The sequence below is a fragment of the Vitis vinifera genome, chromosome 3, assembly GCF_030704535.1.
Source record: "Vitis vinifera cultivar Pinot Noir 40024 chromosome 3, ASM3070453v1".
Lineage (NCBI taxonomy): Eukaryota > Viridiplantae > Streptophyta > Magnoliopsida > Vitales > Vitaceae > Vitis > Vitis vinifera.
This window is the reverse complement of record NC_081807.1, coordinates 2,284,198-2,311,078: the sequence shown is the minus strand read 5'-3', so window position 1 is coordinate 2,311,078 and position 26,881 is coordinate 2,284,198. Positions and strand designations below refer to the sequence as shown.

The following is a 26,881-nucleotide window of genomic DNA, read 5'->3' as shown; positions in this document are numbered from 1 at the left end:
TCAAACCAGAATGCGCAAAAGAAATAAACTCGAGGACTAAATCAAACTTGATACGTATCATTCATCTGGGCCCATATTCTCTTTGGGATATCCGACGTGGACCGGTTCGTCGGGGCAGGACAAAAAATGGTACCGACTCGAACCGGTTCTTAACGGCTTCACAACTACGCGGTCGCACAAACCGCGATCGAATCGACAGTTCCGAGAAGGAACTCTTCGCCCGTACCGTCGTGGAGTGAGGAGTCTGTTTCAGTTCCATTTCTCGTTCTCTCTCTCCACATTTTCACATAAAGGCTTGATTTTCGTTCTTTTCTGTATTCAGTTCTTTTGCTCTTCTTTTTGGTCTGTTTGGTTGCCGGCAAACTTTAGGAAAAAAGGAACTGTAAAAGAGAAAACACTGAATATCCTGTATTTATTTATTTATTATTTATTTATTTTTCAACTTTTTCGTTGCGATCACTAAGGTAAAACTCCCTTCTATACCTAGAATCGATTCTATAAACTGTTAATGCCAATATGTGGCTCGCTTTATGGTTGTGATTGACGTAACTTAGAATACTGGTAATTTCCCCCTTTTGTACTTTCTTCTGTGGCTTCTCTGTCATCCTCGCTTCTTTCTGTTTCTTTTTTTTCCTTGTTTTTATACTTATTCCTCTGTTTGGTTTGGTTGCTGGGAAACATAGGGAAAAAGGACCTACGAGAGGAGGAAACTCTGAATATCCTGTTTCGGACGTTTGATCTTGTTGTTTTTATTCATTTCTTTGTCTGCGGTTTCTAGCAGTCAAGCAGAGTGTTTATTTGTTTTCCAGTTTTTCAATTTTGAACCTGAAATTCAGGTTTAGTTTCGGTGTATATATGTGGAATCGTTTCTATGAACTGTGGATAGTTGTTGCCATTTGTATCTCGTTTATTGTTGTGAAAAATCCTGTAATTAAGATTACCTCTGATTTTTAACTCTGTTCTTTGCTTCACTGTCCTTTTTTATTTATTTTTATTTTTTATTTTTAACTTTTCTTTTCTTCTTCCTCTGTTTGCTTGTAGCAGAAAAGGAACTACAAAAAGAAACTTTGGAAAATCCTGTTTTAGAAGTAATTTTTTGTTACCCTTTCTTTTTGAAGTTTGTAGTGATCAATTTTGAAGGTTGAATTCCCTTCCATACTGGGAAATTTGGAATTGAGTCTAGGAAATGTGGATTGTGAATGCAATTTTATTATTCATTTTAAGTTTTGAACTTGCTTTAGCTGGGATTACTGTTGATCTTCTTCACTTTTTTCTTTTCTTATTTCTCTATATGCTTGTGGAGAAACAGTATGAAAAAAAGAACAAATTTTACTGTGATCAAGCAGATGATTTTTTGTTTTCTAATTTTGAAGGTTCAGTTCCCAGTTGTATGTGGAATCAGTTCTATAAACTGGGGATCATTCATGTAATTTTGTGTCCTGTTTTATTATTGTGTAAATTGCCATAATTGAGATTACTGGTGATTATTAGATTGATTCTCTATCATTCCGCTTTTTTATTTTCCTTTTTACTCTTTGGTTGCAGAGAAGCTGAGGAAACAAGTTGCTGATATTCATGTTCAATTCCATTCTAATGTTTGGAATTGAGTCCATAACCGTGGATTGTTAATGCAATTATTTATCTCATTTTGTTCCTCTGAAAATAATTGAGATAACTGTTAATTTTATAATTTTTTTTTTTTAATTTTCAGCTTATGTTACTAAACTGTGATGTTTTATTTTCAAATTGATTTCTTTATTGATCTATATTATTTGAATGTGTTCAGGATATGTCCTTTGCATGTGCCTAGTGATATCATTGGATTTTGAATGTGGACTAGAACTATAAATCACTGACATGGCGGTTATGCAACTGAATGGTGGTGTTCTTGCTACTGGATTGACAAGTACGGGGAGTGGAGGGGGTGTGATAAAGAAGATTACAGGGTCCTCTGTTGTGGTACAGCCAAGTGGAGAACACAATGCATTTGCACTTATTAAAAGCAAAGGGTTAAGATATGAAGATGTTACTAGATGTCATCATCAATCTCTAGACCTTCTAAGGCCATTCTCTCCATTGGTGACATGCCGTAGGAAACATGTCTTTCCTGTGTTCAATAATCACCTTGGATCGGATTGTGGTGTGGATTCTTCAGAGGTGGAAGAGAACATTGTTGTGGAAAAGGGGAATGATATTGGCAAATCAAGTGAAGTCCGGTAAGGCCAGGATCCACTTTATGTGGCATTTTGTAAATAATATTTTTTAGTTGTTGATTTTTATATGCATTTCATTAAAGGCCTGCATTTTTGTTTCCCTAAAACCTTTCATTCTCTAATTTCTTTTATCATCTTTATGCAATTCCTAGTATGATTTTAATATTTTTTATTTCTGCTAAACACAAAATAGACATATTAATATACCTATCAGTGAGTCTTTATTGAAATTGACTTTATACCAACCTGCAAATATTGGAGTAGCTCTCATTCTTGTCCCTTTTCCCTGTAGTAAACTCATTTATAGTTTGCAGGATCCATGTTTAGAAGGTGTAAGTAAATGCATTGGGGGGATTTCTTTTTTCTAAAAATGGATGATATTAAGATTAGGTTTATAAGTTTAGGCAAGATGTTTTAATGGGCTGGTTTGGACCATCACATTTTCTCTAGGTTTTCATGTGGTAGCCCATTGGCCTACCACATCCTTGGAATGCAGCCTCTCACAGTGTTCTCTGGTGCATGGAGATTGGGCTCGGTGGGAACAACTTATATATATATACCGGGGAGGGTTCTAGAATGCCCCAGGAAATTCAGGAGCTGCCTAGAATTTTTAAAATTTATTTGTTTTGTTTAATTTTTGGACTTGTACCATTTAGTTAATTAATTTCAATTTTATGTAATTTGAATTTATTTTGGATGGTTATGAACTAGTTGTAGGAACATCTGTTCTAGACTTGGGATAGAGACTTTGTTGATTTTTCTCAAATTGGACTTTAATGATATTTATAAGTTAGTGAAATGAATTCTTAGTTCGGAGAAATTTTATTTAAATTTAAACTGCAATTTATTTTGAAAAAAAATAAAAATTCAGGGTGTTCAGGTTGATTGCCAGCTTGAATTAGGATTAACCCTTAGGGTCAAACCTTTGACCTAGAGACAAGGGTTGAGTTCTGGGTTTCCCGGAATTTGGGTTTTGGACCATTATGGTTTCTTTGAGTTTTCATGTGATAGCCCATTGGGCTACCACATCCTTGGAATGCAGCCTCTCACAACGTTCTCTGGTGCATAGAGATAGGGCTAGGTGGGAACAACTAATATATGTATATTTGTGTGGTGGAGGTTTCTGATAATTTGAGTTGTAGGTGGCATTTTCTTGTTTGCTCTTTTGCTGGCTCCTTTGGAGTTTCTGGAATATGTGTTTGTACTTGGATTGAACCCCTTCAACACCTTTCAATGGGCTAACATGAAAAAAAAAAAAAAATGTTGAGTCAACTTATTTGTACTTAGAGATTTAGATTTTGTGTTGTAAGCTATTACTAACGGGAGAAATTAGCTATTATATTTCAATAAGTATTTCAAAAGTGAAGAAGGGCCTGTGTGTGTGTATGTGTGTAACTAATTATTTTATTAGTTTGGTTTTCCTGTTCATCAGGATAGCCTTGTTTGTAAATACAGGAAAACCTGCATGCAGACGTGGGGAACATTCTTCAACCTGCTTCTATGGATGTCCTTGGTCACTCATGTGTGAGTCGACAGGTTAAGGAACACAAAAATGTTTATAAAACTGGCTAGCATGTGCCTCTTAGTAACTTTTACACCATAAATTGTCAATCAACAAAGAAGTAACTTTATAGAAGATCCCAGAGGAAAATACACTAAACAGATTCCATTACATTCTAGAAACATACCAATGTTGCAAACTTAGTAAATATCAAATAGGTCTTAGAGTGTACCAACAATTTAACAGGCTAATTCTTTGTAGGTTTGAGGTTTCCTACCTGTAAAGAGTCTTAAGAGCTTTGTTTTCCATCCTGTGGAGTTTGCTATTGTGTTTTGTTTTACAAATTGTCTCCTCTTTGGTTTAGATAATAATTCTTATCTGCTAGTTTCTTTTGTTTGCAGTGAATTGAAAGGGATTACTGCAACTTTATCACGTTCTTTGGGAGTCAAACGTGAGCTCATTATGCTTTCTTTGCCTGCAATGGCTGGACAGGCTCTTGATCCTTTGGCACAACTGATGGAGACAGCTTATATTGGTAGATTGGGTTAGTTCATTATATAGTGTTTATTACCCACACCTTGGTTTTGTAACGGTTCTGGATAAGCTTTTTAATTTTTTTTTTTTAAATCCTCCTGACATCACTCTGATACTGTATGGTTTGAGTCCTTTGATAGATTTCTGGTTTCTCTTTATTATTTTTATTTTATATTTTATTTTATTTTTTATTTTGTTCTTGGTTTTCATTTTTTAATTTGTTTATGTGAAATGTTTTTGATATGGAGATATTGGATTCCTTTAGTTTTGTGTTATTTGATGTTAAGAGATTGGACCAAATTCATTGTGTGAATGTTTCTTTGATGTTAACAACTAAGAATTGACTTTCTGATTATTGTCATTTGATTAGAAATTTAAAGGTGGAGTATATTAGTCCCATAATTTCTTTCTGCTTCTCTCTTGATTGTGTTAGTTTGTTCTATAATTGCTTTTTTAATGTCTCTAATTTAAAGGTGTATTATCAGTACCATAATTTCTTTCTGCTTCTCTCTTGATTGTGTTAGTTTGTTCTTTAATTACTTTTTAATTTCTTTCCCTTCATTAGATTTGCAATCTTAATTTTTTTTCATTACTTTGCACATTACATGTCATTGAAGACTGTGTATGAATGATATTTACAATCTTACATGGTCTTCATTGGATTTGCAATCTTGAATTTTTTCTAGTATCTTGCACATTACATGCCATTGAAGGCTTTGTGTATGAATGAGTGATTACAGTCTTACATGGTTGAATCATAGATTCAAGGATTTTTTTTTTCTCTTGTCAATTTTAAAATATGAAAAGTTACGACTTTCATGTGAAATAGGCTGCATCTGTATATGTTAATGTAGTGAATGTGATTTTTCCTAATTAGATTAAGTGAATGTCATTTGAATTAACTATCAGATTACTGAGATGGAAGCATCATGGATTTGTCATTATGTTTCTTGAGATGAGCATATGTAATAGAAGCAGAAGCCTATGGCAAAAATGAGGGTCATGGTCTTTTCCTTTGCCAAAGTTAAGCCTTTTATTTGAAATAAATTTGTAATTTGTGTTTGTAGGCCCTGTGGAGTTGGCTTCTGCTGGTGTTTCCATATCAATATTCAACATTATATCAAAGCTATTTAACATTCCTCTCCTGAGTATTTCCACTTCGTTTGTGGCTGAAGACATCTCAAAGAATGCTATCAACAATTCAGCCTCAGGTGATGTAAATAAATGTTGCTTCCTTGATGATCTTAAGTGAATGTTGTGTAGGCATTTGATTCTGAGTTTGTGGCACAAGCTAATGGAGTTGGCTCAAATGCTTTTACTTGCATTTCTAAATTTTGACTGATTGGTATGCAGAAGAGTTTTATCAAGAAGAAAGTACAAATGGAACTCCTTTTGTTGGAGTAACTGAAAGAATGCAGCTATCATCTGTTTCTACGGCTTTACTTTTAGCTGTTGGTATTGGCATCTTTGAGGCTTTTGCCTTGTATTTTGGATCAGGATGGTTCCTTAACTTGATGGGCATACCATTGGTAGGGTTTATTCTCTGTTGGTGTAGCACATTTGCCTTGCAATTATTAGAATATGTCTTGCAATTATTAGAATACCAATTTATTTGTAGTAAAATTCTATACATCCAGTTTGTTCCATTTCCAATTGTATTGCCCATTTTATTTTTCCTTTTCCCCATGTCCATTTATTGCTGGTTACAGTAAAGACATTTTCATGAAGTTCATTTCTTAACAGGCTTCATCCATGCATGCTCCAGCACGTAGATTTCTTTCACTCAGAGCCCTTGGAGCTCCTGCAGTTGTTGTTTCTTTGGCTCTTCAAGGCATTTTACGTGGTTTTAAGGATACAAAGACCCCGGTCTTATGTCTAGGCAAGTCTTTAGTCTACCTGTTGAACATAGAGTGTAATGTATGGAAATTGTCTGATTTCATTGGACATCTGTTTTACCTATAGAGATTATGAAATGTAGATAATTTCATGTCTCACAAGATTTCTGTTGCGTTTGCTTCACTTCTTAGTTTAATAAATTTTGATACAGTTCATAATGTTAGTTTCTCTCATTCTTGATTAAGGGAGAACAAAAATTAAACAAACTTACCCAGAAATCATGGCGGAAATACTGAATTACTTAGTTAGCCGTCATCTATTAATCATTATTGCTGCATTTCTGGGGGGATGGATTTCCCTGTTGTGGGGGTTAACAATATGATCATAGGGCCCTCTTGTGCAAATGGAGTTGGCGTTTTGCGGTTGAAAGGGACTCCTATTGGAAGCTTATTATTAGTACGAAATTTGGGATTGAAAGAGGCGGGTGGAGTACCCGAGGGGTTAGGGAGGGCTATGGGGTGGGGCTTTGGAAGGAAATCAGTAAGGAAGGGTTGTTGTTGCTCAACAATGTTTCTTTCTCCGTGGGGAATGGCAAAAGGGTGAGGTTTTGGAAAGATATTTGGTGCGGGAACATTTCCCTTTGTGAGGCCTTTCCCTCCTTGTATGATCTAGCGGTTTCTAAAGACGCGTGGGTAGCGGACTGTTGGGATTCAACGGGGGAAGAAGGAGGGTGGACTCCTCGCTTTCTTAGACCTTTCAATGATTGGGAGATGGAGGAGGTGGAGAGATTCCTTTCGACCATTCAGGGAAAGAGGCTGAATGCTGATGTGGAGGATAGGATGGTGTGGAAAGAGACGAAAAATGAAATTTTCACTGTAATGTCCCTTTACAACTCTCTTGATCATAGCAGTGCAGTCTTGTTTCCATGGAAGATTATTTGGTGTCCGTATGTTCCTACAAAGGTGGGTTGTTTTGCTTGGGAAGCTTCATGGGGGAAGCTTCTTACTCAAGACCAGCTCAAGAGGAGGGGCTGGTATTTAGCTAACAGATGTTCCTTGTGTTGTGTTGAAGAGGAGACGATAAACCACATACTTATTCATTGCTCTAAGGCGAAGATTTTGTGGGATCTCGTGTTTTCTCTATTTGGTGTTAATTGGGTCCTTCCGCTCATGGCTAGAAACACGCTTTTAGGTTGGCATATTACATTTAAGGACAAGAAGCATAGAAAGGTTTGGTGGGCAGCTCCTCTTTGCTTATTTTGGACGGTTTGGAAGAAAAGAAATAGGATAGTTTTTTATAATGAGGTCCTGGTGGTTCAAAGATTGAAAATTTCCTTTATTTGTAATCTCTTTTCTTGGGCTAAATCTTCTATAGTTGCAGGCCCCTTAACTTTGTGGATTAGTTGGGTTCTTGTTGAGGGCTGGTGAGGGTTTTTCCCTTTTGTTTTTCTATTTTTAGGCGGCAATTGTATACTCCCTGTATGCTCTGGGTCGCCTTTCAAGCACCCTTTATCTAATATATCCTTGTGTGTTTATCTATAAAAAAAAAAAACAATATGATCATAACTTGATAGTGGTCATTTCAATGTTATGTGGAATTGGTATGGTTATCAGGTGCTATCATATGATTAAATGTCAGGTTCATCTGTCACCTTGTGATGCAAACTGCATGCATTGGTTCGTACATGATTTATTTACTACCTGTCTGAAGGGAAACTAACTTTATAAATGTTTCACAAGTAATACTGATAAAGAATTATTCAACTGCAAAACAAGTCAGAACCCCTTAATTTTAGTTGTGTCTAGAGATCTATCCTATCCAATCTAAAATTGGAATGGGTTGACATGTTAGACAAACATCACTTATGACTTAACCATACCTAAACCAATAGCATATGGGTTACAGAAGTGGTTGAAAACAACAAAATGGTTTTCTATCTTTTTTCTCATCCAATTGCTTTTGGTTTGAGTGATGAAGTTTTTATCATGGTGTTATGGTGCCTGGTCTTAGGTGCAAGAATATGTCTGCTTCTGTTAACGTTTTAAGGAAAACCAAGTTGATCTCTTTCTGATATGAAAATGAACTTGGCATATCAGTCTGTTTGATTCCTTATTGTGTCTGGTCCTGTGATTGGGTAATGTATTAAATCTATATGTTCACATGTAAAAAATGAAAGAAATCTATTTTGGTATTGAAGAAAAGAATGAGGCAATGGTGATTTGGGTACTCCGATATTTGGAACAGGCAAGAAAATAGTCTTTGAAGAATCTTTTAAAACAATTGCTATTGCTATTGCTATATAATTCGTGGGGTTTCTTTTGCCTGGATTTATACCTTCTCTTCTAATTTTGTTCCAGGATCTATAGGACCTTCTCTTATCATTTTGGCCATTTACTTTCTTCTCTCTTTTGAAACAATTAACTGTAAGCCTTGACAACTTTTTCATTTTTGGTACTAGTCTTCCTAATGTTTGATAGTTGTTCCATATGCAGGTGTTGGTAATTTTGCAGCTGTCTTTTTGTTCCCCATACTTATGTATTATTTTCAATTGGGTGTTACTGGAGCTGCCATTTCCACTGTTGTGTCTCAGTATGTTGTTTCTGCATAACTTTCTTCCTCTTCTCTTGCTTGATTTGTTTAATAATAGTCATGGTAGATCTTTATGTTTCAGATACATTGTCACCTTTTTAATGATTTGGCACCTTAATAAGAGAGCTGTATTGTTGCCCCCAAAGATGGGAACACTGCAATTTGGTGACTATATCAAATCTGGTGAGCGTTCTCTTGTATTCTGTTTTGTTTTCATTTTATTTAATTTTTGCATGTGGATATGTTTGTTTGGAAAAAATGAGGCATGACTAGAGTTTCTTAACAATCATTTTTTACTGATTTCTATGATATAATATTTGATTGGTTGTATCCATTATGCCCTTGCGTCATTTTATTGAATTGTCCATGGAGTAACCCATCAGTCCTAAGTTTAGTTTTTTGGTTTTTCTGGAGCCCCTGTTACTCTCTAATTTGTGCTTTTCTTTTTTCTCCTTATTTTTATTTTTTATTATGTTTTGCACTTCAGACTCAGATTTTAAACACTTGGTAGCAAGTACTGTTGAACAACCAATTTTTTCTAAAGCTTGTAGGATGTAAAGATGTCAATGCAAGAACACATACATCAAGTCATAACACACAAAAGTACACGTTAAGCTTGTAGGGTGCAAACATGTTAACGCAAGAACACATAGATCAAGTCAATCACACACAAAGGTATATAGGGTTTTAATGTGGTTCGACTAATCATGCCTACATTCACGGATGAGAGAGATCATTCCACTATATTATAGAGAATATTACAAAGCATAGAAATCAAATATAACTATGTAACTCCTAAAACATTCCATGTATCCCCACTTCTTATATCTACATCTCTAACCAAGAGCACTCTCACTCCACTGGGTGTCTTCCACTCTACCTCTATGTCATAATCTTTTCCCTCATGACCTAGAATATTTATAGAGATGTTCTTAATAACTTTCTTGATTCCATAAGGAACTCTAATATTACAATCACATGTCAATATAGAAAATATACTACACAATATTCTTTACAAAAAAGAAATATATACCAATTAGGAATTTGAGACACTTTCCAACAATTTCCACTTTGAATCAAATTCAATCGAATCAATATTTCATCCTTGTATAACACACATTTTTAGGAAACTTGTTTGAACCAAATCTTTACTCTATGGTAAGGTTTTCTTATACGCCATGATTCCATTCATGTATCTCTTGTCGTACGCCACGATCTCTTTTGTGCTATGGATTTAAACCATTCAGACACTTCATAGTTCCCACCTTGCAAGATGTAATAAGTGATTAGGAGAAACTACGCTTATTCTGAATAACAAAAACATGCTTCTTATATCAAACTTCGATGAGAGAATAATTAACTCTCCATTCAACTAAAATTCCTTTTGCAATCCTCTTGTGTGCTTTGTTCTCCTCGGTTCTTCAATAAATCTTCAACCAAGACTTTAATACCATGTTGAACAACCATTTTTATTTTTATTTATTTTTTAATTTAAACTTGTAAGATTTGAGTCCTTGATGTATATCATGCACTCTAATAAGTACCATGTTAAAATTTGTGAATAACTTGTTAAATATTACACATTGTAGAGGATTAGTGGTTGATGCAATCCAATGAAACTTATTTGAGGTTTGGATGGATCGGATGCCTCAATACGGTTTATTTGCATAAATGGTCCAATAAGAGTACCGAACTAGGCAAGGAGCTAAAATGACCCAATCCAACAATTGGTCCTTTCTAGTTCTAATTGTTGTGGTTTACTTTTTTTTTTTTTTTTTTTTGATTGGAAATGCCACAAAGATATATTAATATAAAAAATAAGTACAAGAAGAAGGATGAGAAATCCTCCCACCAAAGACAACTAAATTACAAGAAAATACACATAAAATAAACGAACTCCCACTAAGGACCAATCGCTATGGAGTACACACCGCTATCCAATCCAGTTGAATCACATTAAGGGGAATCCCCTTAAATGCCTTGGAACAGAAAGCCCAAAGGGAAGTAAGGAAAACAATAGAGTCCCAAAGGAACTCTGAATTCCTTGCTTTATCCTCGAAAATCCTTGCGTTTCTTTCCCACCATACAACCCGAATTAGAGCTATGTTCGCAGCTTGCCACAAAACTATCCCTCTCTTAGAATTACCGAAGCCTTTAAATTTGATGGACATCATGTCATATATGCTCCTTGGGGGAACCCAATCCATCTTAGCTAACTGAAATAACCTGTGCCACAACCCAATCGTCAAGGAACAATGAAGAAAAAGATGATCTGCTGATTCCCCGTGCTTCATGCACAGGATACAAATATCAGGACTAAGGGCTTTGTAGGGTCTTCTCACTTGTAACATATCATTAGTATTCACCTTCTTGTGTGCCACTAACCAGACAAAGGACTTCACTTTGAAAGGAACTTGAGAATTCCACACGAACTTTGAAGGAAAGTTCTGAGGAGATCCAGAAGATTGAGATAATGCTAGAAAAAAGGATTTGACTGAAAAAAGCCCTGAAGAGGATAATGGCCATAATCTGGCATCTGGGACCGAAGGAGAGAGATACAAATCATCAAGAGACCGCATGAGGCCTTCTAAGTCCTCAATCTCAGAATCTGACAGGTTACGGCGGAAATTCAAATTCCACGAGAAAGGCCACATGTGGTTTACTTTAGTTGGGTTGGATTAAAGTTTCCTTTTATATCCTTTAAATCCAATGAAGTCCAGGGTAATTATCTCCACCATCCTCTTAATTGGGAATTCAATTTTATGTTTCATCTTAGTGTTCCAATATTTAAGTTTTTAAATCATAAAGTTAGACATCAAACTTGGACATGCTGGTGGCTATTTTGGGTTGTGAGGTGGCGAAGTTGCCCTCCGCTTATTTAGGCTTGCCTATGGGAGCACCATTGAAATCTGTGTCATTTTGGCTACAATTGAGAAAAGATTTTGTGGAAGGTTAGCATATTGGAAGGGTCCACATCTTCTTGAGGGAGTGTTGCTCACTTTAATTAAAGGCATTCTTTATTGTCTTCCTATCTATTTTATGTCCGTTTTTCTGATCCCTAGAGCTGTAAGGATGAGGCTGGAGAAGATTCAATGTGATATCTTGTGGGGGGAGCCACACTTTAGAGATTTTGTGTGAGGCGGTGACTTGTTTGTTTAGATGAAAGAGAGGCTTTTGGCATCAAAAGGCTAGTTGAGTTTAACAAAGCTTTACTTGGGAAGTGGCTTTAAAGTTACATAGAGGAGTTGGACAATTTTGGAGGAGTCATTCAAAAGGTGGAAGGTAGTTGGATCTCAAAGAAGGTGAGGGGCCTGACATGGGCCTTTAAAAGCAGTGAAAAGAGGATAGGATAATTTCATACCCTGCATGAACACTATTGTTGTTGATGGTACTAGGACAAAATTCTGGTTTGATGCTTGGTGTGGAGATTGCTCCTTAGAGGATTACTTCCCTTCTTTGTTGGGCCTTACTTTCAGTAGAAGTTCTCAGATGGCTGATTTTTAGGGGGGAAGTAGACAGTGGCTCTCCTCCCCTTGTGTTTGAAGAAATTTTATAGATAGGGAGATGAGGCTACTACAAGATTTTCTTTGGTTTATCCATTTGTAGTTTTGAAGTCAGATTGTTCAGATAAGCAAGGTTGGGGTTCAAAAAAGATTAGAAAGTTTTCAGTTAAATCTTTTATTAGTTTTTTGAGTTTGATGGAGGAGGGCTCCTTTCTTGGGAAGAAGGTTTGGGGACATTTGACACCTAGTAGAGTCTATTTCTTTGCTTGGAAGTCAGTTTGCAAGAAAGTTCTTATGTTGCATTAGCTTAAAAAACAAGGATGATCTTCAGTTAGTTGGTGTTTGCTTTGTAACCAGGATGCACTGGTAAATTGTATCCTGAATTGATGTAAAATGGCTTATAATTGTGGGATTTGGTATTTTCTTATTTGGTATTTCATGGGTGCTCCCATGATTGGCCAAGGAATTATTGTTCCTGCAGATGTAAGGGAAGAAATTTTGGAAGTTGACTCCTTCTTGCTTGATGTGGTCTTTACAGAAGGAGCTGAACAGAAGTTATTTTGAGAGGGTGGGGACCTTGTGGGGTTTAGAAAATTATTTTTGTTACTTTGTACTCCTGGACTAGCCTGGTCCCTAGTTGCAACTTTTTCACCATTCTTGATAATGTTGACCTCCCTGGTAGGATTTAAGAAACATTCTGTTGTTTGTCTTTGGTGCACTTTGTATACATTCTATTTACTTGCATTGCACTCCATTTTTTTAGGCACCTTCAGTATTTTGCGTATTAAGAAAGGGGATTTTATATTTCTCTTCACGTATTTGGCTGGTGGCTATCAGCTCCCTCCCTCCCTCCCTCCCTCTCTCTCTCTCTCTCTATATATATATATATATGTATGTATGTATGTATGTATGTATAAATGTATGTAGATTTTGTAATTGCTTCTTTTAAAAATTTGGGGCTTCTTTAGGTGGTTTTCTTCTTGGGAGAACTCTTGCTGTCCTTGCAACTATGACCTTGGCAACATCAGTGGCGGCTCGTCAAGGCCCAATAGCAATGGCCGGCCATCAAATATGCTTGCAAGTATGGTTGGCTGTTTCGCTCCTCACTGATGCACTGGCTGCATCTGCTCAGGTAAAAAATTTCAGTTTTTGAATAACATTTTGAATTTGTTCTCACAAATCATTTTCATTTGTTGCCTCTCTATTTTCCCATTTAATTTCTCTATACTTAACATTTTCTTTTATCAGAAACAAAATATATATATTTATAATAGTAAAGTTGAAGAGATGGATGAGAGGCCCTTACCACAAAGTACAAAACCTGATCAAAGTAAGACTATACTCCTCCACTGTACAAGGAGAACTACTGATAAAAGCATGTACAAAATATTTCAGAAACCAAAACCAAACTTTCTCAAACGTTATCCACCCCTTTTGAATTACAAATCGAAAGCCAACCAAGTAGAATAACATTAAGTGGAATTCCTCTATATTTAACATTAAGGTGTGGCTGGGGGATTATTGATTGCTTATGATTTTAATCCTTAATCAATGAAACAAAATTCTCATTAGGAAATAAAGCTTGACAACTTGGAATGTGGTAACACTTACAGGAAAAGGAAGGACTGATGGATGAAATGGTTGGAGGAACATCTAGTGTACCTTTTTCTTCTCTACTAGAAACCTAGTAATAAGCAAAAATCTAGGAAAATTCTGAATGCAGGATATAACCTCTAGTAACTTGGGAAATAGAGGATGGGCTAAGGAATAATATAAACAAACCTGTGTTAGGAGAAGAGACAAATAATATCATGACTGCATATGTGTCAAAGGACAACTTTGCTGTCCACACTTCTTTCCTTATTTTAGCCCACAATTGTTTCCTTATTTCTCCATTTATTATTCTGTACAGTTAGCATATATTATTTGACAGATTATAGTTTACATGTATAGGACTAGAATCATGAGGGAATTTATTTGCTTTTATTTGCTTTCCATGTATAGCATCCTTGTAAAGTCTATATATATAATATACAAAACTCAAGGCCAAGGTATTCGGTCATTCATACAATATTTTGACAATATGCACCTAAAGTAGAAATGGACAAACTTATTGTGTGGCAATTTGAGAGTATGAGAATGAATTAATTCTGGTGACATACCTATCAAAAAAAAATTAATTCAGGTGACATCCGACAGAGCCAAAGGTTTATGCAAGAATACTTAAAATAGCCAAAGGAAAAGAGTGAAGGGTAGAAGAAGTCCATGGGGCTCTGGATTTGGAGAGAAGTATGAGCTTGGAGATGCTATCTTATAACTTGAAATGTTAGACAATTTACTTATATCAAGCACATGCTTTAAGATGGTTCATTCATGTGAAATGAAGATTTATGGACACATTAGTTTGGAGAAATCATTCGACACTTGATGAAGGCATCAAAAGAAATAAGAGGTAGGCTAAAAACCACAGTAAGGATGTTGAGAAACATCATGATTGCAAAGGATCTGACAGGAGATAGGGCTCGGGATAGATCTAGATGGCAGAGTGTGAGAGGCTAGCTCAGGTGGCTAATGGGGTGGGGATGAGGAGGTTCCACGTTCAGTTCTGTGTACTGTGTTGAAAAAAAAAGGTTGCCTTATTAACAAAATGGCAGGGAGGTCTTGGGCGTTGTTTGTATACTTAGTGTTTACTTTTCGTCGCTTCTAGGCGTTTCTAATACAACTCATATTTACCTACCAAAAAAAACAAGATGGCAGGGAAGTATCCATTTCCTTGATTCCTAGTAGATAGCATGAAGGTTTTATTGAGCTGAATTGAATTGTATTACCCAGTAGAAGATTTTTATTTTTATTTTTATTTTATTTATTTTTTATTGCCTACTGTGTTGTGCACTTGGTCCAAAGACTACATGTTCTGAACAAGCTGAAAGTGTAGAATTTTTTGCTTAATTACTAATACTTCCTAGTTAGTTCAGCTTATACGCACCTTTGTTTTGGCATTTTTTTTACTTCTAGGCCATGATTGCAAGTTCTTTATCGAAAGGTGACTACAAGGCTGTGAAAGAAATTACCTACTTTGTATTAAAGGTAAGTTACTCTTCTAGGTTTCTCCATTATTTCCTGAGTTTCTGCCACCCCTGAAGTATGGTAGAATATCCCAGCTTTATCCAGAGCCAGATTTATTGGCTCTTTATGTGTAGAATATGCTTTTTCTGATTCTGTTTGTATATGTTTTCCAGACAGGATTATTCACTGGTATTTTCTTGGCTGTGGCTTTGAGTGCATTTTATGGTTCCTTAGCCACCATATTCACCAAGGACATTGAAGTGTTAGGAATTGTTAGGACTGGGGTACTGGTATGTATGCATGTTGATGTTGCTTTCTTTTAAATTTTAGTTTCTATTGTATCTGGGAGTTCTTACATGTTTCTAAATTTGTCACAGTTTGTCTGTGCCAGTCAACCTATAAATTCTTTAGCTTTTATTTTTGATGGCCTCCATTTTGGTGCATCAGACTTCCCATATGCTGCTCGCTCTATGGTAAGCTCCTCTCTGTCAAAGTTAGAACTTTTCTGGGATTTGTTAACCAGGATGTAAGTCACAGATATGGCTTCTTTTAACATTTGTAAGTGATTAATAGATGGTCATTGGGGCAATATGTTCTGCCTTTTTGCTTTATGTTCCTTCTCTACTTGGTCTTCAAGGAGTTTGGCTGGGCTTGACTCTCTTTATGGGCTTGCGTATGGTGGCAGGAGTGATCAGGTAAAATTTGTAGCAGCATAGGCTTCTCTTCTCCCTTTAAACTTACATTGGAGAAATTCAGGAGTTCTTATAGAATATAATTTATGAACCTGACAGTGGGGAAATGCTGCTATTTGAAATTGATAAAAATCACTGTTATTTTAAATTATCGGTTTATGGATTAGTTAGAATTGTGTACGGGTTGGTGTTATAATGAATTTTTGTTGTAAACATGATTTCAGAAGTGTGGTTTCTTTAGAGGTGCATTCTTTTGTGACCCATTCCATATGGGTGTTATGTTGACACATTTGAGATGCTTTATACAATTTTCTGGAAGGTATGCACTATCAAGGTGGGAAACCTTCTGAATTGATGGGCAAGCTCAAACTAAGGGATGGAAGTGCAAACGACACTGACAACCAGACCTTCCCTCCCTTAGAGGGCGAGTGAAATAGTCATTAAAGAAATGTGTGGAGAAACTCTTAGACAAAAAAACAAAAAGAGAAAAAAAAAAAAAAAAAATCAAAATTGCAAGACATTTTAAATTAATCCCATTTCTTGGTCTTATGTTAACTTGGGAAGAGTATTTGGTGGTAGTCTGGGTGCTAGCAGTGTTAAGAGCCCTCTCTCAACCAAAACTTTGAAACCTGCATATCAAAATTGCAAGACATTTTAAATTAATACCATTTCTTGGTCTTATGTTAACTTGGGAAGAGTATTTGGAGGTAGTGTGGGTGCTAGCAGTGTTAAGAGCCCTCTTTCAGCCAAAACTTTGAAAACCTGCATATAAGGTTGTCCCAATTTTTGTAGATATGATAACCCTATGGACCTATGGTCTTATTTTCTTGTTTCAAACATGTGTATGCTTTTATATTCTAATAACTACTATATTTATTTTTCAGATTAGCATCGAAAACTGGTCCATGGTGGTTCCTGCATGAGGACTTCCAGATGGCAGAGGTTGGTGAATGTTCATTATTCTGTTTATGGATCAGAGTTTTCTAATTTGATAGCATGTATTTAACTTCATATCCTTTATCTGATAATGTTTGAATGTCTTATTTGAGCTGTTTCCAACTTAGTGGTACATTAATTTGTCTTTGCTGTTCTACAAATTTTGCTATCCAGTGAGTTGGTCTTTTACAATGCTGGGAATGGTAAGGGTTTGCTTTGGGTTATGAAAATTAGTTCTAGAAACAAGTTTCACCTTTTTCCTGGAGAACATTTTGAGGAGAAATGCACCTCATGAAGGATCAAAAACCTTATTTAAGTCATTGTGTCTAACTGCTTTTAGTGATATAAACTGCCTAATTAGAGGAGTATTATAGACTCAGTTATAGCAGCCCGATTTAACATCTTAGTAATAAGGATTATATGTCTATTTTAATATTTGAAACATAGGTTCAGTGGTCATGTGAACCTTCTTTATATGCATGTGCACTGTGCTCTCTTTTTGTTGAAGTTCCAGAGGATACTGAATATTATACCATTCACATGAATGTTTCAAAATCGTTGAGCTTTGAATATACTGTACATATATCACAAACACGTCATTCACCCTAGACATAAAAGGAGAATGAGAAGAGGCTTTTGGCTATTTACCCATCTTCAAGTCTTTACTTGGACCATAGACATATCTGACATCTGGACACATACCACATCTGACATGAGTATCCAAGTACATTTAATATAGGCCTTGAAAAACCTTTAAATGATATCCAGAGTGTCTTTTATGTTGCCGTCACCTGTAAATTTCATCTTGTGAATATTTTATCTAAAGAAAATTTTTATTTTTCTTATTATGGAATGTGGTAAAAGTTCCATATGTGATTGTATTTGTTTTACCAGTTTAATTAGTCTTGCTCTTGATGTGATTCTGTCTTGTCCTAAGCAACTGACTGGGAATCTTTTAATTGATGATAGGAATGTTTCCATGCATAAGCACCGGTGTACTTTGTTGTGTTATTGCACTCTTTAATAAATTTCATTATCGGATATCAAAAAATGTTCCTATGCATAAGTAGTTGAGCTGTTTATTGGGTCATAATATAAAGATTCTAAACTAAACCTGTTTCCTGATGATAATCTTCTCGAGATACTCAAAGCTGAATCTAATTATAGAATTAGCAACAAGAATTGATTAGGAATTCCATGACAGAAATAGACAAGCAAGAAGAGAAACTTAGCATATTAAAGAAGACTCACAGCATAGTTCTTTTTCCCTGTCTGTGTGGGTCCAAGAATCCAAAACTAAAGAAAAACTAGAGTTCTAAGATGAAAGTATAATTTAAGTTTGAATATGTGGGTTATTTAATTTGAGAAAGAATGTCTCAAATTTGATTAATGCTTGTATTTAGAATTCAGAAAGGATCTGCAACAGTATATTGTCCTATATCTTTGTGGAAATATGGTTGTTTCAGATTTTCATTCTTTTCAGCACCTATGTAGATATGGTACTAAATCAGTAGTTCTATCTGTCTGTCTGTCTCCTCTCCCTCGCTCTCTCTTCCTCCCTCCCTCCCTCCCCACCTTTTCTATCTCTCTTTGATCAGAAAAAGGCAGGTAAACCACAACTATACCCTAGAGCAAGTGGCATGGTGTTTAAGTTATGCAATAAATTCAATCAAGTAGAGTTGTTAAGTGTTTGTTCCCTGAATGAGGTTTTATTGGTTCATCCGTAATCCTTGTTTCTCATTTCTTGATGTCATATGCAGGTGATGAATTTTGGATCTAAAACCGCCTAACTGGATTCAATTTTTGGATTGCACTTGTTGAGATGGGACCGGTCTATGATGGAGTCTAGGAAACCAGTGACTGTCGTGTATGACACATATCCCTGAGACATGATTCGATTGTACTTAACGGTATTTGAATATTTTTCTTAGATGATAAGCAGTTTTTTAGTCTCTAATTCATGAAATTGTATAGATTTATTTCTTTGCCAATATTCTGAATCCCTTTAGTTTTATTACCTTCTTTTGTTGTTGGAATGATGCTATATTCTCCAAAATTTCCAGTTTTCACCCATCAGTATTATTTGTTTACTCATTCTTCCATAGTGCTGCATCAAATTTTTGAATAACAGTAATCCATTGAACCATAAGGCTCAAACAATTCAGTAATCCTTCGTTTGTCAGGTTCCATCTCTTCTCCTTTCACAGTTGATGATTGTACAATATATGAATTGCACCTATACATGATCTCTTTGTCCTCGCCTGAAATTAATATTTGTATCAATTAATATCTTATATGCTTTTTTCATGTATGAAGTGTGTGTAATCTATTTTGATTAGGTAGCCCAATACAAAATGTATTTATATATATCCCTTCATCTATTTATAATATTCATACATTTAGACTACGTTTGATTGATTTGATAGAATAGAAGAAGAGAGAGAATATTTTAAGATATCATTTCCAATAATATATGATTTCCATCGTACTCATCATAGTCTCTTGGAATGACATATTAGGATATTATATCGCTTGCACAAGGAATAGAAAATAAAATGGAAAAAATATTACATTTTAATATTTAGTTTTTATTTAAAATAAAAAATATATGGCATCCTAATGTTAGTTATTAAAACAAATATGAAATCTTTCTTATGTTTGGTTTTATATGGAAATCATTTTATGATTTATAATTTGGTGATTTTTTATTTCTTTGTTAATAATACTCATGTATATATTAAATATTATTTTAAATAAAAATATTATATATTATTATTATTTTAGGTTGAATTATATACATTTTTAAAAAATGAGTAAATATAAAAGAATTAAAAAAAATCAAGAAAATGAATGAGAAAAATAAATTTATGATTCACGGGATATAGGTCTCACATTTCAATTTTGGATTATTATGTTTGTTCAATATGAAGGGTATATGATAATGTATTTAATTGAATATGATATACGATAATTGATGAGATAATATATTGTTTCCTGTTTACCAATCAAATATGAAATTGAATAACATACTGCATGAGTTTGATGGTGACCATTGTCCTAGTTGTTGGTGCTTTGTTGATTAACTTTTGAATTGTGGGCTGTTCTATGATGGTATGTTTTATGAATATGAACTATGTAATGAATTTTCAACCTGACCCCTTGAGGAAAAAAGCGAGGGAGGAAGAAAAGATAAAGCTTCCTTCTCTACCTCTCCTGTTTTCGGCTCCTTTCCAAATGGGGTGTTGAAATACTAGGCCAAATCTACTTCCAACTTTATAGATTGCGTACTGGCATCTTGGATTTGCTCCTTATTGTCTACATGTGGAGAATTCATGTATATAAAAGTTCTATAGAAATAGTGGAATTGGATGGGTCCGGTTGATACATGAAATACACTTAGTCACTCCAAAGGTGTTATAGATCTCACATCAAGGTAGACAGTAATCCATGGGACCATAGGGCTGGAACAATTCAGCAAAAAATCCCTTCTTTCTCTTAGGGTTCACCCCTATGTCCTTCCAGAGTTGATCATGTACCATATATGAAGAGCATCTGTGCATGATCTCCTGTAGTATCCACCGGAGTATTGCTTCATGTATTTGTCCCGTCTTTCTGCATCTTTCTCCATCTCCTTAGTGCTTGGTAGCTTGAATGTGCCATCAAGAAGCTCTGCTACCCACCGGCACCTCATTTCTGATGTAAGTTTGAGATACTCTCTGAGCATCCAATCACCGCTAGTTGTGGGATTCGAGGATGAATGCATTCCCTAGTTGATCAAATGGGGAAGTTAGTGTTGAGTTAAGACAAGTCCGAGTTAAGTCATTTTAAGCCTTAAGATAGATCAGACTTAGGTATAAGTGTATGTTAAAGCTTTTGGTTCGACCCAAAAGCTTCAATGGTTAGGTAAATAGGTTAACAAGAGGCTATCAATGTGTTTTGTGTGTGAACATGCTATAAGATGCTAACCTATAGAGTGGAACTGATGCAGTTGGGGAGCCGAGGATGCAGTCCTTGAAGGCAGGGGACACAAACATGTCCTTCAGCTTCTCATCTCCCTTGAACCCAGTAGCCAATATGACCAAATCTGTCTCCAGAGGAGCAGTCTTATCAGTCATCATCAACCATCAAGCCTTCTCTGCAGAGGCTAAACTTAAAAAGCTTTCTTCAAAAGGATACTACCCTTTTCAACTCTATCATAGAACCCCTCTCTGTCGTTGTGATCAAACAAGAACTGATTTCTTTGAGAATGAACCCTTCACCAGGCTTGTGAACCAGAAGCTCCGAAAAGCGATTAAAATACAGATAAACTAGAGGTATTCCCCATGGTTGGTAATCAGGTAGACTCCAGTGCTTGGTCTTGTATAACATTCTGCATTGCATGGGTACTCCACTAGGTAAACCTGTCTTGTATAAAATATCTGTTTCCATTTGATTCTTTTTTTTTAGGTTTTTTTAAAATATAATGGTAAAAATATGAGAAATAATTAAAAATAAAACATTTTTAAAAACATAAAAAATATATTAAAAACATTTTAATTCTCAAATAAATTTTTATTCTACAAAATATCATAAAATAATTTTTAAAAATTATTCTACAAAATTATTTTAAAAAGTATTTTTCAAATAAAATCTTAATTTTTGTGAACCTAAAACCTTCACTTTTACTAAAAATCTTCCCTCAACAGCTTGTCCTATTCCTTGCCCTTGTCCCTTGGTACTCAAAAACTATTTTTAATAAAAAAAATATTGTTTTCAAATCTGGAAAATTGTTTCCAAACTCTTAATTTTTGTGGTCCTACACATTAGTTGCAGAATCTCTCCTCTGCATAGGACACCTTGTGCTGTCCTTTTCCTTGTCCTCTCTGTGTGCTGGCACAGATATCTTCTTTTCACTTCTTAATTTTTTTTTAAAATTATTTTGAAAACTAGTTATAAAAATATAAAAAATGTTATAAATAAAATATTATATATAAAAATGATTTTTATAACATATTTAAAATTATAAAAAATAAATTAAAAATATTTTAAATTATTAAATTGATATTTATTTTATAAAATAATTTTAAAATTTTGTTTTTAAAAACCGTCTTTTCTAACGATTTTAAAAAACTTTTGCTAAATTAGTATATTAATCATTGAAAACAGTTCCTAAAACAGAAACTTAATCATCCAATTTTCAAAAGGTTGTCACAAAATTCATCAGTTCAACAAATGAGAAAATGTTATAATTGTTCCGGTCACCAATCTACTATTAGATTCTACTCCAAAATACACACACCTCAGTTGAGAGTCTCTGGGTGTTCTCTACAGTGATCCTCCACTTCCCTTTAGAACTGAAAGGCTCTGCATTACCACCCCATAGCTCCCACGCCTGCAACTCCTCCTCGGCGCTCCTTCAAACTCAATACTCACCACTCTAGAGTTGAACTCGATGTGTCTGGTCAAGTTGAAGTGGTGGGCATATGACTGTATATAATCCACAACTTGGGCATGATCAGGAAAATCTTCTTTTACAGAAGATGGCCATGGAAAGTTCGATTATTGGGAGATTGGCTCAGGTGTCTGGAGCTTTGTAGTCTGGATGCTCTTGGTCCATACTCCAATGCTGCCTTGGGACTCGAAGACAACCAGAGTGTAGCCCTTGGAGAGGGTACACTTGCAGGCCAGGATGCCACTGATGCCTGCTTCACTATGGCCACCTTCCTCTCCATCTAGATCTTAGAGGTGTCTCAATTTGCTTTCCATCCTGTGCTGAGTCACATGAAATTCGTGCAAATAATGTCCAATGTAATTATGCCTATTGGAACTTTTGAGCTGATGTAGTCTACAACTTTCTAGACTGTGGACCAGCCCATTGGAAAAAGCCACTGAAGTCCAACTAATATTATATAGACTCTTCTATGCTGTCTACACGTGGTAGACATATCACCATTCGCTGTCTTGTCGGTCCCCATTTAGCGAGATTGCTGTTGCTCTCAGTCCCGATCTTCAGTTTGGTGCGACCTGATTTAAATGGATAAGATGCCCTATGTTGTTCTGCAAACGTTGTTGATAAAATAAAATAAAATAAATTTCATTATTGTCACACTTCAATAATATTCTAATATGTTTATTACCCATTCAAACAGGGGAAGAAGACCAGAAAAGAAAAGAAAATACAAAGGTGGCAAAACCACAAATCATCTTTTGCCTTACCAACACTTTTTTGGATGACTTGAGATCTTCAAAGGTTCTTCTACAAATCATCAATGGGACCTCTTTCCATTCTTCCTTTCTTTTTGTAGAATTGGAATCATGTTATTTTTCCTGAATAGGATTAGAATAAGAAGCTGGAGTTTGATTTTAGGATGGGCAGTAGTCCATTGGGCCATAAGGCTCGAACAGTTCAGGAATGAATCCCTTCTTTCTCTTAGGATTCCATCCCATGTCCTTACAGAGTTGATCATTGTACCATACATGAACAGCACCTATGCATGATCTCCTGTAGTATTCACCGGAGTATTGCTTCATGTATTTGTCCCATCTTTCTGCATCTTTCTCCATCTCCTTAATGCTTGGCAGCTTGAATCTGCCATCAAGAAGCTCTGCTACCCACCGGCACCTCATCTCCGATGTGTACAAATTTGAAACACTCTCTGAGAATCCAATCACCGCTAGCTGTGGAATTCTAGGATGAATGCATTCCCTGGTTGATCAAATCCGGAGGGGAAGTCCATATCAAGTCGTAAGTCATAATATTGACTAAATTTGTCAGTCATGTATTTGACCAAAAGCTAGTTATGTTGCAAGGTACTAACCTGTAGAGTGGAAGAGATGCAGTTGGAGAGCCGACAATGTAGTCTCTGAAGGTTGGAGACACAAAAATGTCTTTGAGCTTCTCATCTCCTTTGAACCCGGTTGCCAATATGACCAAATCCGTCTCTAGAGGTGTGCTCTCGCCATCTACCACAATTCCTTCTTTGCAGAAGCCAAACTTGGGAGCTTTCTTCAAAAGGATACTTCCCTTTTCTACTCTGTCATAGAACCCCTCTGGCACTATTGAGATCAAACAAGAGCTGATCTGATTGAGAAAGCTGTGTTTTGGTACCATCCCGAACTTTTCAAGGGACAGTTTCCTCTTTATATAAGATTCGACAAACTTGGAGAACCCCCATCTCTGTAGAAATTAGATTCGAAACATTAGGGAGAGGTATTGAAGAAAACAAAATTCTTGTATTCTATCAAGTTATACCACAGGTGAAAGAATGGTTGCCAGGAGGCTGAGGAGGAACCCTTCACCAGGCTTATGAATCAGAAGCTCCGAGAAGCGGTTAAGATACAGAAGAGCTAGATGTACCCCCCATGGTTGGAAATCCGGGACAGTCCAGTGCTCCGTCTTGTACAAGACTCTACATGGATGTTCCTCTCCTACAAAAGTTTTCAACCATCTGTAAATTTCTGTTTGTTTAGTATGAAAATAGACCAGGAAAGTTACTAATATCTGAAACCGAAACCTATCTCATACCATTTGCTGTTGAGCACTCCATAGCGATGTCCAGGGCATGTTTCTGGAATCCAACCACAGTTGTTCTTTTCCCTTTGATGAATTCAGCTGCTCTCGCGAAATCCATGGCTGCATACTCCATGGAATGTATGACCTTTCCATGGAACATTTCTGGGCCTTTGCCCGCTGGAAATTCTGGGATGTTGGGCACATCGCTGAACCGTCCGATGCAGAGGATAAGAAAATCCACTTGGCAAACCTTAATGCCATATTGGGTGAAAAATTAATGGCTACTAACTACAATTTATTAGGTCTACTCGAAAAGCACACTTCAGCATGTACTTGAACATGGGCTAAAATCACAGAGATCTGCTGAAAAGTAGGCTAAAATATATATAAAATATGATATATGGTCATATATATATATATATACCTCAGTTGAGAGGTTGTGTGTGTCGTTTACAGTAAGATTCCACTTCCCTTTAGAGCCAAAGGGATCACCGGCGCCACCCCACAGCTCCCATGCCTGCATCTCCTCCTCCGGTGGGCCTTCATAGGCGATGCTGAGGACTTTAGAGTTGAATTTGATGTGGCGGAGCAAGCCAAAATGATGGGCATAGGACTGAAGATAATCAAGAACTTGGGAATGGCTAGGAAAATCTTCAACTACTGAAGACGGCCATGGAAAGTCAGAGAATTGGAAGATTGGTTTGGGTGTTTGTAGCTTGGTAGTCTCGAGTGTCTTGGTCCATACTCCCCCGATACTGCTCCGGGACTCAAAGACGACCGGCGTGTAGCCCTTGGAGAGGGTATACTTGCAGGCTAGGAGGCCGCTGATTCCCGCTCCTATGATGCCCACCTTCCTCTCCATTCTTAGATCTTAAGATTGATCGATCCCACCACGCCGGTGTGTCGTGTATATATGGCAAGACGCCGTGACCTTACCCGAAAAAGTAAAATATTTGTGGCTAACCAAAAACAAATTGATAAGATATATTTCCATTTGTCCCATCAGATTAGTATCTTTGGAAATTCAAACGTAATTCTCCCTTGATTTTATTGTTTTACATAGCTGATAGCTTGCAGCTTTAAACCGGTATGGAAGGGACCGACAAACCTAGAAATCCACCCACCAGCTAGTCAAGCTTACGGGCCCACTCGCCTCTTCTTTTTCAACTCAGAATGGAGGTGGGGAGGAGGCCCCAAAACACCGACTGAAGGTGGTTAGCCGTCGTGCAAAGATCAATTTTGTTATAATGATTTTTTATAATTACAAAGCTAATTAAATGTTAATAAAATTTTATTTTAACTTGTAGTATATAATGTATCTTTTTAACGATAAAACCCTATAACCTTATTATTTAATAAAAATATTAATATATAATATTGTTGGCAGTGCATTTTGCACGATGCATTACCACTATGCTTCAACTTGCTTTTTATTTTATTGAAAGAAAATAAATGATTTTTAGAAAAGACTTGGAGTCGTCACTTAAAAATGAGTTTTTACTAAATAAGATGAGACAAGTGTTACAATTGATAAATAAATCAATGAATATAAATGAAATGATCAAATAATAAAACGAATCATGTATGAGAATAAGCAAAGTGAAAGTGAGATCGTATCTTAACAGTAAGTAATAGTGCACTATCATGAAATAGGGTTATGGCACAATAAAGAATACAAAACATATTGCAGGTGTCACAAAACAGAGTAAGGAATTATTAATGACAATTATGCACTTCACTTGAATCATTTTTAAAGAAAAACATCATAGATGTTGGGCCCCATCAAAGCCCAATTTAATTTTGCATGAATTAATCTCATAAAATTCTATTATTTTTGAATTATGAAAAATCATATTCATGCTTATTTAAATTCAAGGGAAAGTGCATGCCAAAATGAGAAATGGTAGCAAGCTTATTACAATTGTGATTTTTGGTGACCTAAAACCCTAATGAAGGAGAAAGTTGAGGACTTAAAATTATTTGAAAAATCGGAGTGGCATGAAAAATATTTTGAAAACTGGAGTGGAATTAAAATTATTTGAAAACTAGAATTTTGAAAATTATTGGAAAATTAGAGTTTTGAAAAGTACTTAATTAAAGTTTGGAAAATTAAATTTGAAAACTGGAGTTTTAAAAATTATTTAAAAATTACTTGGAAATTGAAGTTTTAAAAAAAATTAAATATGAAAATTGGAATTTTGAAAATTATTTAAAAAATTAGAGTTTTGAAGATTATTCGAAAATTAGAGTTTTGAAAATTACTTGTAAATTGAAGTTTTTTAAAAAATAAATTTAAAAATTGGAATTTAAAAAATTATTTGAAAATTAAATTTAAAAATTTGGAGTTTTGAAAGTTAAATTTTGATATCAAGAGATGAAGAAACAAGAAGATGACATGTGGGGTCTGGGTGGTGCACTAGAGGGTAATGTAGGAGTGGGGCCCGGGGTGCAAGGTGGCTATTGAATGATGCTTTGAGACTAGCTTTTTAGAAAGCTGGGGGACCAAGGAAGGTAGAATT

The 26,881-nt window shown here is 35.6% G+C and overlaps 2 protein-coding genes and 1 pseudogene across 11 annotated transcripts; 1 reads left to right on the top strand and 2 right to left on the bottom strand.

Moving 5' to 3' along the window:
• The first annotated feature begins 161 nt into the window (after positions 1–161).
• Positions 162–18,946, top strand: LOC100267546 (protein DETOXIFICATION 45, chloroplastic). 10 transcript variants are annotated; one of them, XM_059735806.1, is made up of 16 exons: positions 162–1,088; positions 1,374–1,426; positions 1,546–2,216; positions 4,116–4,258; positions 5,316–5,459; positions 5,602–5,777; positions 5,992–6,127; positions 8,577–8,673; positions 8,756–8,856; positions 13,145–13,308; positions 15,192–15,263; positions 15,416–15,532; positions 15,620–15,715; positions 15,816–15,937; positions 16,819–16,876; positions 18,631–18,946. In XM_059735806.1, exons 3-16 carry the CDS (start codon positions 1,858–1,860, stop codon positions 18,658–18,660), a joined length of 1,815 nt encoding a protein of 604 aa, XP_059591789.1. In that variant the 5' UTR covers positions 162–1,088; positions 1,374–1,426; positions 1,546–1,857; the 3' UTR covers positions 18,661–18,946. The 10 variants fall into 10 exon arrangements, with proteins under 10 accessions (XP_059591789.1, XP_010646306.1, XP_059591790.1 ...); XM_010648004.3 differs by lacking the exon at positions 1,374–1,426 and having other exon boundaries at positions 162–464; positions 1,787–2,216; XM_059735807.1 differs by lacking the exon at positions 1,374–1,426 and having other exon boundaries at positions 162–464.
• A 1,259-nt stretch (positions 18,947–20,205) lies between these two features.
• Positions 20,206–23,177, bottom strand: LOC100245240 (probable flavin-containing monooxygenase 1; annotated as a pseudogene).
• LOC100250364 (probable flavin-containing monooxygenase 1) lies at positions 22,927–25,400 on the bottom strand. The gene is made up of 5 exons (XM_002278654.5): positions 24,787–25,400; positions 24,375–24,612; positions 24,102–24,277; positions 23,668–24,026; positions 22,927–23,555 (listed from the first exon to the last, which is right to left on the bottom strand). Exons 1-5 carry the CDS (start codon positions 25,222–25,224, stop codon positions 23,213–23,215), a joined length of 1,554 nt encoding a protein of 517 aa, XP_002278690.1. The 5' UTR covers positions 25,225–25,400; the 3' UTR covers positions 22,927–23,212.
• Between the last annotated feature and the right edge of the window lie 1,481 nt (positions 25,401–26,881).